Here is a 12,392-nt window from a genome sequence, read left to right as displayed (position 1 = left end):
ACTTCCTCAACCACGCAAATCTGCCTAACACTGTGCTAGCTGCCATGGATCTGCTGATGCTGTCTGCAGGACAGACCTGACTGGAGACATTCACCCATTGCCTCCTTACCATCCTTGATGATTTTCCAGGAAGCCCTCTCTTTCCTCCCATTCCAGGATGTGGTCAGCTGCAATACCTACGCAGTCCCACAGGGTAAACGTAAACCTTGACAAAGTGCAAGTCACATTTGTTGATTTTCATGCCATACTGCCAGCCGTAAAACCCTTTTTCGCCTAGGCATCCACTCTCTCATCATCCCCATCAGGAGGGATGGATGGGTATGCTGACTATAGGTAGATGTAGCAGCCTGAACCACCAAACATTATGGTGTTGGGTGTTTAGTTAGATACTCTGGGGCGCTGCTGGATGGTCTGTAGTTTTTGGCAAAATGTGTATTTACTGCAGTCACAGTTTCTGTTGTCTCACAATTTGCAGAGACCCTTTTCTCTAATGCAGTGATCTTTCTCGGGACACTGGTCCAAAATGTCTGTCATATCATCTTGTTCAAAAGAAGGAGTAGGCCTCCTACAGCCTAAAAACTCAAGAAACGTACTCATAAGTTTTCTTTATGAGGAGTCAGCATGTTCAGTTGGATCTGGTTTGCTAAACTCTAACTGGGGAAGAGGTATCTAACCCACTGGCTGACTAAAGGTTATCATATAAATCCCTTAATCTGGACCCATCAGAGATGAGCTCTTCTAGCACATTAGGGGGGGCCGAATTGTATCCCAAAAGGCGGTGTGTTATCATCAGAAGGATGATCTTGCTTGCTCATAGATGTCTGATAAAGACTTTAAAAAGTCTGTACCACCCCTGGCTTCAACAAGTAATCGTCGACAATGACCTCAAAGTCGGGATCGCCTTAGTCAGCGTCGACTTCGATACCGTGCCGGCGGCTCTGACGGAGTCAGCGAAGGCGTCGACGTTGTAGACTTCTTGTGCTTCTTCGACTGAACCCTCGATGGGCTAGGTTCAGGGGCATGGGCTTTCAGCTTATCCTTTGAGGGGGTCGAGGCCGCATTCTCGAAGATCTTAAGCATCTCGGTACGAAACGCATCCTTCTTTGCAGGGGAATACGATTTCATTGGACACCTGATTGCCTCAACCGAGGAATCACTGGAGGTCGAAGGTGACCTATGACACAGTTTCTTGGCCTTCGAAGAAGACGAAAAATGGCGTGATTGACTTCTCGATCAAGACTGCTTTGATTTTTTACGCTGAGAGGAATCCCTCCACTCAGTCTTTTTTTTAACTCTTCGAAGGAGATTGGGTCTACGGGTCATTAAAATTGAATTGTTACCATAAATAGACTGACGAATGTGTGTTTTAATACTGCCTGTTGCGCCACACAATGTGAAAACAATGCAGTGAGTCCGACTCCCCAAAGTAGGAGGTTGTCCCGGTATGTGAACCTCTAAGAGTGGCACATTAGGATTGTGGCTTTTCCATTCCTTATCCTGTCTGCTATTAGATAAGCGGCACACCAGCGGAATCTAGCATAAGTGGCACATAGGTAGTCATGGATAGAATGTCATGCGATCCTTCTGTCCTCTGTCTGTGCAAATCAGTAGCTCGGGACCTTCATGCTCGTTCATAATGGTTCTTTATTATTATTTTTTGGAATGGTGTGATATTTGTTGCAAGTATAAACTTTTGGTGTATTGTCCCCCCTTTTGGGTAAAATTACAACAGATTCTGACTGACTGTTAAGCATCTTATAAACCTAAAATACCAAACAGATTACAAAGAAGGTATTCCTTTAGATGAGACAACGTTATCTAAAGTGGACACATCCTGGATGGTTTATCTATTAAGAAGTGGCTTCTCACGACCAGGCATCTACATATGGCAGAATTGGTGCTAACTGGAGCTTAGGCACTGGTGTCTTCAATTGACATTCGGAATATAAATGTTGTTCTGCTGTGGCCTCTGAAATGCGCAAAAATAGGTTTAAAAACCTTGGTTCGATCTCCGCTCAGGGCGTCAGGGATGACAAAAACCAAACCAAGCTGCAAAGCGGGCTAACCCACATGATTTGGCATAGTAGACTTTCATAGCTGGAATTAAACGCAAGCCGGGTGCTAATATTTGTTTTGTGGCAACCCCGCTAATTGGCCATCCCGAGCTCTATGCAAATGCAAATCTAAATGGTGAACATCAATTATCCAACTCGTTACAAAGACCTTAAAGCTGCAGCTCTGGCCATGTACGAGTGCACCTTTGGGTACTTTGACAGCACAGTAGCGAGCGGAACATGCTGATAATGCAGTTAGTCTTACAATCCGGTTGCCTGATGGCAACACAACTTTGAGCCCAGCAGGAGTCAGAGAAGAAATACTTGTACTCCTGCTTATTGGGTGCATTCTCTGAATCCCTGATGACGGCAAATGAATGCTCCAATACAGATCATACTTCTGAACGCCACAGTTATCAAAAGCAAACAAAAGAGAAACAGTGATCAAAATGTCAGGCATGAAAAAGACATCCACGAGCAAAGACAAGGTTAGGAGGCAGAGAGATAGATAGGAGAACATGAGAGTAATAGAGTAAAGAAGAAAAGGAAGGAGATTGCGTTGGGTGGGCAGGAAGTAGATGGCCTTCTTCATGCCCCACTGCGGGATGTTCATCTAATAGTGGGAAAAGGGTTTCTTACCCGACTTCATCTCCATATTGGACCACACGTTGGCATTCAGCGCCTGCACAATCCGCTTTACTCCCAAGGATTCAGGAAAGTCATCTGAATAAAAAGATCAAAAGCATTTTCTGTAACACACGTGCTCAAGCAGGATCCGACACAATAGCAAAGAAGAAGCAATTGCTTTATTGCAATGTAAGAACAAAAGTACACATTAACGAATCTGCTTTCAGACACAGTGCATTGTCTGGTAAACACGGTACGTCCAACATTCAACTTTCAATGGTGTTTGCTCCAAACAGAGGACCACTGCCCGCAGCCTCGATAAATGGTAAAGAAATCTGAAGATGGTGAACAACCTGATGTGGTGTGAAATCTGACTTAAGCATGGTGAGTGTAGGACCCATGTCTGTTCATACCAGGGCGACCCTTCAAACAACTGACTTGTTAGGGAAGTAAAGCTCTTAATCAAAAACTGCTCATTGCAACATTGTGATTATTATCAATTTGCATCCATATACCCATTTCAGAAGATAAAAACCATTTGTGAAAGTGCTAATGTGGCTGTTTGGCTCCTGCACCCTAACTCCTGCAGCAACTTCACTACGGTGTACTATTGCTTAAATTCAGCAAACAAGGATAAGCCCCGCCCACCCCTCCCAGAATTCCATATATCCGGAGCGTGCGCACATTTGTGAAAGTACTATTTGACAAGTGCTGTTATGGCTGTGTGGTGGATGCTTATGCTTCTATAACTGGAAGTACGTTCTCTGACCAATTGAACGTAAGACCAGGTCTGACCAACTGCTCTTATTAGCCATGCATTGTTACGTCATTCTACATGAGCGGCTCTCTGCTCACTTGCATGACGGTGTGTAAACGGCAGAAACAGCACACTTTAAGAACTAGCATGCTGTCTAAAACCAACACATTAAAATTAGCTGAACGGTTAAAACGAACACTGTTAAAAGCGGACCAAGTGACTGCCTCATTTCGAGCTAACGCTCCAGTGACTCGAGCCTGTGCGCAGTCTGCGACTATAGACATGCGTTTATTTTATCAAGCTGTCTCATCAAATCAGGACTGTGCAGCGCACCTAGCATGTTGCCTCCCGCGCAATCGCTCTGCGAGACTGGCTCTGAAACTAGTTTGCACCAATCTCTGATTAATAATCAGCCAGAAATTAACTCCATGCCAGTAGCGCAGGACGACCTCAGTGATGATGGGATGGAATTATCAGTGAAGCCGATCACTCAGCAGCAACCATAAGAGATCCCCAAGAGTATGCCGTCAAATGACAGTGCCATCACTGAACAAAATCAAGCTTGCAGCACAACACTTACTGCTTTAATACATGGTGAGAACTCAGATTCTGCCCTCACAAATTATCTTAATATTATTGATTCACCGACTCGGGCAATCAGCAGGGCAGCTCCGATTCCATAACTGAAGTCCCTAGTTCGATCATAACCACTGAACATTGCACTACCCCTATTTCACTTTCTACTTGTAACCCCTCAGTCACTCGATCGCTCAATAAAAATCAAAGCAACATTCGCCCCTCTCTCAATCTCCAATTATGTTTTATACAACCAGTCATAATTCCTCTGCCTTATCCATCTAGTTTTCACAACCTGCTGAGAGTAAAAAACTTGCTATTTGCAATCTATCTAATTCATCGTCACATTCTTCCTCCTCTGACCCATTGTTGCAGTCCGCTTTAGCAGCTACGAATCTTGCGTGGTCATCCCTCATAACATTATATGAAGTGATGGATAGCAAGTTAAACAAACGACTCCCCTGAATACTATAGCACACCTGTAACTCAAATAGTGATTCTATAATTTGGTTGGCGAGAGCTCCTTTAGATCTTGAGAGCTCCCATTTCGCATCTAACCACTCCAAACCCACGGTATATCCTGTGCGTAGTACAATGTACCATTCACCACAGATATGAACATGTTGAAATTGACTCCACGAATCAGCATGAGTGCTGGCGCTATTAAAACTGCAATTTCCACCGAGACTACTACGCAAGCTCCTGATAAAGAACTGAAGGCAGAGGAAAAAAAGAACAGGGGAAAAAAAAGAGAAAGGAGACGTCACTATCTTCTCCAACCGAATGGGATATCTCTCATGAAACCTGTACAAGACTCAAAAAAGAGCAAAAACATTAAATCTGTTCCGTTGCCTAACCATGCAGCTTCCAAGAAGTTCATCAAAAAGGTATCGAAACCAAAAACTTGCTTAACAAATGTTACTACAGCAATCACTAAAAAATATACAAATATTGCTAGACTTAATGAAAACATAAGTGCACAAGAACCATTAGATGATCTATTATACAAAATAGAAAATAAAAAAAACAGAAACTGTAAAGAAAGTCTCAAACCAAGAAGAACGCCTAAAGATCAGTGAAAATAATGCATCAGACAAGGAATTTCTTACTTTAGAAGAAAGAAGAACCGATAGAGAAATCGATACATCAGTATTTTCAAAAATCTCTTCCAATCAGAAAGCTAATCAATACACCAACACCTCTGACAATATCTTGGAGCAATCATACATTATCAGAGTCCTGGTCAATACAACAGTCAAATAAAGGAGATATTGCTATAGACATTCTGACTGGAAATACAAAAATAAACAATGGACATAAATCCAGTTCACTTTTTCATGTGCTCATCATCCAATGCAGACCCGAATCATTTCCCACATTAATAGGACATTGTATTTTGAACATCTTTGATGGTGTTCCAAGTATAGAGGACTTATCGTCCTTCAATATTAATCAGGTGAAGTTTCTTTAGGATCCTGATCTTACTACAGCCAGGTTGTGGATTCAATCTGGCATAGTGCTCAATTGATATGGCAGGCCAGACAGTCATTATTGAATCTCGGTTTCACTCTCACTTATGAAACAATAAAACTGAAATCCAAAAATGCACTCTAAATATCTGTCAAACCCTGATAACATCTCGAGGTCGATAAACAGTAAGGTAACATGTATGCAAAATCCTACACATGATAAATCATAAACTTGCTATAGATCAGTTATCCACCATGATCAAAAGTGACTTCAGGCAGGATGCTAGCAATTCGAAAACCAACACTCTCAAAGAGTTTTAAATTAGTCACCTGGATCACCAGAGGGCATAATCATTTATTAAATTCAAACTTGCATGCTCTTCAACAATATGATAATATCGCTCTACCGGAAATGTGGTTAGTTCAAACTCCTGTATGGGATAACTTCACAATTCTAACCATACCAGCCATACTTAAAAAGGGAGACCAATGGCTGGACTTCTTATAGCCACCAAACTCTCTACAGGGTGCACATTGGAAAAATGGGCGGAACCAAGCAAGTACATCCAGCTGGTTAAGATCTTTATTGGCGCCTATGTGATTGCACTAATGAACGTTTACTGGAATCACTGCAGCATCCCGGCTGATGACTTTTTTTTTTTTAGAGATATAGAATCATTGCTTGATTTGATTACCACAGATTTAACAACAACTACTATTTTTCTTGTGGGTGACTTAAATATACACTACATGGCTGACAAGGGAAAAAGTGATATGGCACTGCCTCACAGATGGATGTCCTTCATGGCAGATAGACAACTCTTAATGCTTAATGGAGCCATTGAGGGCGATATCCCCCCGAAGCCTACCTGGCACAGACTTAAACAGCAAGCCATAATAGGTATTTGAACTGATAGATCCATGTTCAGAGTTCTAGAGAACTTCATAAATAAAAAACAGACACCAGTGATCATGATCAGCCAACTTTATCCTGGCACTGGGACATCCCCTTTGTTGCTCCACAGAATTTTATATCTAAAACCAAACTCATCGTAACCGTCAGTCCTAATTGACTGCGATGGTCCCCTGAACAATTAATTGAACTTCATAATTGTGTGAGATCCAAAGCTCTAATTACATCAACAATAGCCAGTACGGACAGGCTCTAATCTTTTTCAGGAAACCCTGACAAAAACAAATAAAACCAAGTTCAACCACAAGCACACATATGATCCAGTAGTGCAACAGAACAAAGCTGTCCTTCGTAGAGCATTGTGAGAGCCGAATTAGACCTACCATTGCTACATGCCATGTATAATGGGAAGGCATGCTCACTTTATAGGAAATACCTACTAGCAACCGATCAGAATCTCCTATTAACGAAATTGTAGAATTACATGCTTAACTCTGATCATGACTTTGTCGCAAATGGAGAAATTATGTCATCTCGGTGCTGGCTGCAGCCAATATATCTGGAGATTTGCCAATAACCAACCCTACAAGGGCCAAATACAAACTTTGGCATTATGAGTGGATATGTACTATTGACATGTGCCAAAAGTATAGATCATTCAAGGATAATCCTTTTGCTGCAAAAAAATGTCGAAGCACTGAACCTTACTTGCTCAAATTCGCTAGTCCGAGGTACAGAAACATATTCTTGCGCTTTCGTCTCAATCTCTGCAAAACCAGAGAAATTCAAATGAGACGACATGAAATCTCCAAGAGCAAGAACATTTGCAGATTCAGCTGGAGCCAGCATCAGTGTGAGAATATGTAACATCTGATGAGTGCCCAGTCCTATCGAGCTTACGAAATAGGCTTTTTCAACCACATTTAAAAAAATGTAGAATCCTTACAGCAGAAGAACTATGGCATAAACTCTTTCACACTTGACTAATCAAGATTCAAATTGCAATTGTGAAATTTATTGTCCTACTGGATCTTGAATAACTAAGGAACACCTTGTTTTTCTAGAGAGCGCTATGAGTTTGGAATGCAATTGTTTATATGACTAAAGATTAACAAAATGATTTTACATTTTTAATCAGGATGCTCCTAAATGTCATAATTTTTATTTAATGGTTGCACAACTAGTATCTTATTTGTTGAATCTACCTCAATTGTTGGGCAGTGATAAATTTGCTGTAATTTTTGCTGAATGTAATTATTTCACATGTAATGTTTAGTACTACTCCTCTGCTGAAGGGCCATGTTAATGAATTAACTGTAGAAAGGTTGAATTATTCAACTATAACAATAAAACAAAATTTTAAAAAAGGTAAAAACCATAAAACCTTATGCAAATTAGTCTTAACCTCCATCTAATGTGTCATTTGGTGGATGAACAGAAATGGTTGGTACTCTTGAGCAGAGGAGAATTGCCTGGCATTTCGGTGCTGGACTGCCCTTGTGGGTGGGACAAAGACTGAAATAGATATTAGTCCTCTGTGAAAGGTAGAGTGAGCTAAAATGTCGTTGCAGACCCTCCCGAGTGGGCACCTTCCCATAGAACAGGTTATCTGGCTGTGTTCGTTCTCGGTAGAGGGGCTCCCAGGCTTTTTTGTGGTTTTATTAATAGCGTCAAGAGTTGCATTGTTGGATAAAGACCTATAGATTCTAGCGGAAGAACTCTAAATGAGGATAGTCCTAAGGTAAACAGAGCACCAGACGTAGTACCCCAAAGTGTGCTTTCTCTAGGGGTCCCAATACCTATGTTGATTCGTATTCCAAATCATAACTAACACTAAGGGCCTGTAGCTGAAGCCAATTGCCCCACCTGAGAGACATAAAAGGCTGCAGTAGGAAGGAGCAGTAGAAAGAAGCTGGAAGGTCGGCAGCAGTAGCAGAGAAAGAAGCAGAGCACAACGCTGGCAGTTCACGAGGAAGCAGGTCACCAGAGAAGGGACGGCGGAACGTGAGAAGAGCAGATTGCATCTGCAGGTTCGGAGTTAGTCCTATGCTCACAAATCCTGTTTGGCTGTGGCTGCGTTGGAAAAGACTGGGAGAAACTAGCAGTCTTTCCAGGTGCGCCTAATTGCTGTGAATGCGTGCAGAAGCAAGCAAGGTGAAGCTGGAGAAAAGAAGACTCTCCGTTGTTGAGGCCGTATCCGAAACACCCGTACTGCAGAGGGGTGTGGGTCCCAAGAGTGCCTGTAGCAGTTGTAGCAGAAGAAAGAAAGTTGGGAAGTGGAAGCAGCCCGCAACCGGTGAATGAAGCTCTGAAACTGTAACCAGCTAAAATATCACTTTAATTTAACTAGAAGTGAGTAAAGTTGTTCGTAGTAGTGGGAAGTCTTCATAACAAAGGGAATTGTATCACACGTGCATTCAGCACATGTTAAAGTGCTTGCATAGAAAGAAAACCTTTTCTTTTCCCATTGTTGCATTTAAACAATTACCAAAGCGGTGCGTGTCTCCTATTAAGAGGTGAACGTTGCCGGTAATTATTCAAGAAGTAGAGAGGTAGCGCGAAAGAAACTGTTTCCCGATCCACTTTAAAGCAGAACACTGCACGAACAAAAGGGAACGCAAGTCTTTAAGTGGAAGTTCATCATCAAAGAGATTGCGTGTACCGTAACGTTCAGAGCAAAGTTGCTGAAGTCACGAGAAGAACAAGCATTACCAAAGCCAGTATACAGATCTTTTCTGAGGTGAAACCAGCCCAATTTGGAACTAAACACAGATGTTTTAAAGTTGCTGAAGCTGCTGTAAACACAGAGTCCTCCGATACAAGGGTGACAAGGTTATCCAAGGCTGGAAGAGTGGCAATACAGCTTTGGGGTAACTACTGGAAACAAGAATGTGTGCATAAAGCTGGGGCAGGGAGCTGGGTGCGTGTTAAAATAACTGATCAACAATCTGTGAAGCGGAGGCTGTTGAAGATGAGAGAGAGAGAGAGAAGCAGTCTAGAAAACAGTCTCAGGTGGCAGCTGTAAGACAAACAGAAGAGGCAAGGAGGCTGCCCTTTCTTATGGTATAAGATAGAAGAGTGCATTGCCTACCTGTATAGGTCCAGAAGAGTATTGTCTAAGTTGCCTAATCAACTCTCAAAGTATACATTTGCAGCAGAAGCTATATAACTGTGGTTGTCTACTATTTTGTCATAACACTTTATATATGGAATGTAGCTGAAGCAGTAGTAGACTGTGAAGCCTGCTTTCACAGTATCATTTGTGGAAGGGGGTTGCCAAGGAGGAAGTAACCCCTTTAGAAGAAGCATCCTGACTAGTTATATTAAAGATGCTGCAGGTGTTACAAAAGAAGAATTGTTGTTGAAGCAGAAGTGGTACTTTTGTTTTGAACTTTATCATTTCTATCCTGAAGGAGATTATCCAGGATTACCATTGGTGCCGTTTTCTTTGTGGAACTTGGAAAGGGACCTTTGCTACGAGCGAAGAAGGAACGGTTAGCAGTGGATTTTTGTTTGAGTGAACGTTGTTTCTTTGGAACTTTTTAAGAACTGATTTAAGACTTTACTTTATGCTTTGAACTGTTTTGTTGTTTAGTGCGAGGGCCAGTTGTGTGCATGCTAAGAGATGTTCCCTTAGATCGTAGACTAGGTAGGGAACTCTCTGGTAGAGTAGGCTTAGTTAGGGTTTCTTTGCATTTTTTGTTTAAAATAAAATGTCAAATAGAAGAAACCACAAGAAGTTTTCCGCCTCGCATTACTGACCCCTTCCAGGTGGGTTTGGAAGAGGCAAATGACTGAGGAGTGGGAAGGGTACTGTGAAGGCATTATGAAGCAAAACACAGACAAGAGATTCAAAGTTCACAATAAAATGTTTTATTAAATCAAATGTCAGGATGGTAGAAGGCCTAGCTTGCCCTATGCTATGGTGGGATTGCCCTAAATGAACGAAACTAAGGAAAGTCTGATTCAACGAGTTCAACTTAAACATCTGTGTCCAAAACCTGTGCGTGCCCTCACAACTAAAGCTAAACAACGTGTAGGGATGTCAATAATCAAAGAAATGGTGTTCAACAAAGTTCTGAGCTAAATCCAGCTCTTAACTTCCTCTTCAGCTCCCATTCCCCCAGTTCAAGAAAGTTCCACAAAAAGTCTAAATATTTACCTCGTTCAAGTTCAAATAGTTCCACAAACTCCTCTGGGTTCCATTTCCGAAATTCAAAGTAACACAGTTCAAAAATACGGGGTCTTGCGGACCTGTCCTCAAGAAAGTATTTGTAGTTCATCAAGCCTCAGGGTTCCCTTCCCAAAGAATTCAACGTAGCAACCAATGTGTGTTCCAGTCTTTCAAAGTTCAACTTAACTCTGGTCAACCTGACCCTCCTTCTGGTTTGCGTCACAGCTCGGTTGCAGTGCTTCTCCTTGGTTGGTTTCACAATGTCTTTATCTTTCACAAAATAGAGCTCACTGGTCTAGGTGTAGTTAGACCACATGGTCCACCCAGCATAGGTCGCGCAACCAGGAGCCCCTAGGCTCCTCAGCTCACACAGGTTCTTCAGCATTCGCCACTGTGTATGGATTTACCTTCACTTGGCTACTCTGTGTCAGCCTCTGGAATTTATGTGCAGCTTTATACTCTTCTGGCTTTTTCGCAGTTAGCCTCCTGGCTTTGCCACAATGTATTCCACACCTGTCAGTCTTTGGCCTTGCCACATTGCATCAGTTCATAAAATTCACTTTGTGGTGGTCTTGTTCATGCCCCACCTCTGGTTGCACTCCTTCACACCTGCTCATTTTTCCATAGGTTGCGTCATTATGGGCATTTTCCTTTTGAAGCGTTCATTAGTATTTTGCTTTGCTGTAAAGATTTATTTAAATTCAGTATTCAACATGATTTTAATTTTAGGTTTTCAATCTATTCAGTAGTCAATATGCAAAGTTTTAAAGTTCCATTCAGTTCAGTATTCAATATTGTTAGGGAGAATTCTCATTTATGGCTAATTTCCCTCACGTACTGAGTCCATCAGCAGCTTTGCTGGATTTCTGGGGTTTATTTTTTCCACCTGGTAAGAGTGTGAACCTTTTTCCCCACTCTTACAGTGTCTTTGCTGTGTGCATTTCTACTGTTTGTGTGATCTTGGGCTCTGGAGCCACACCACCCTATGAGCCCCACATTTTGTGTGTGTTACACAGCACCTTCAGTGAAGTAACAATGGGTTGTCTTTGAGACTTCCCCCGACTCCATGTTTCTGGGGCTGACTACTGTCCCCCAGAAACAGGTAAAGTTGCCATTAACTTTATATAGTCACTTTTAACTACAGACCCAGTACACCGCATCTTACATGGAGTATTGGAAAGGGTTAACTCATCCCTTTTTGTCTGTACCTCTTGGAGCCTTGTTTCGCTCCCTTAACATTAAGACTTGGCTGGTGGCAGTGGTCTCTACCCTAACTTTTCTACCGCGATTATAGTATATAAACATGGTACTGTTTTAGGCTATTGTATTAGCCTCGAACATAAACCCGCTTGACCAAATACATTTTATTTTGGCTCCGGTCAGATTTAGTCGCCATTTCTTTTTGTTAAAGTCCTTCTTGTGTTTTACTTTTCGCGCCAAACCAGGTTTGCCTTCTTTATTCGCCGTCCTTTGGTGGGCTTCTGCGAAGAAGCCCTCCTTTGGCGTCTGGGTGTCTAGGTGGGCTGAATGCGAGGGAGGGGTTTAGTCACCCCCTGCACAGGGTCTCCTTGGAGACCGAAGTCGCACTTTGTGTCGATTGGCTCACCTTCTACAGCCAGAGAATCCTCTTCTGGGTCGAAATCGCTGCACTGAGCTGTAGTGGTCCGGATAGCCATCAGAAGAGCCCTCTCCTGTTTTAAAGGAGTGCACCTTTTATTCACTGTTGCTTCACTGCTGCTGGCTTCATCCCCGGGTAGTGCAGATCGCTCCAGACGTCGTCCTTCTTGTCCCCACGACTGAAGCTTCAAGAACCTTGAGTCTG

At 42.4% G+C, this 12,392-nt stretch overlaps 1 protein-coding gene across 2 annotated transcripts in view; it reads right to left on the bottom strand.

Annotated features, from left to right (window-relative positions):
• AAGAB (alpha and gamma adaptin binding protein) overlaps positions 1-12,392 on the bottom strand; it is a 429,906-nt gene that overhangs the window by 238,219 nt on the left and 179,295 nt on the right. For both annotated transcript variants that reach the window (XM_069625133.1, XM_069625134.1), the window contains exon 5: positions 2,694-2,777. In XM_069625133.1, coding sequence (XP_069481234.1) covers positions 2,694-2,777 — 84 coding nt within the window. The remainder of the gene's footprint in view (positions 1-2,693; positions 2,778-12,392) is intronic.

Source organism: Ambystoma mexicanum, chromosome 11 (genome assembly GCF_040938575.1).
Source record: "Ambystoma mexicanum isolate Mex_15411 chromosome 11, UKY_AmexF1_1, whole genome shotgun sequence".
Taxonomy (NCBI): domain Eukaryota; kingdom Metazoa; phylum Chordata; class Amphibia; order Caudata; family Ambystomatidae; genus Ambystoma; species Ambystoma mexicanum.
Note: the sequence above shows the minus strand (reverse complement) of the source record. Positions and strands in the feature narration are given on the sequence as shown.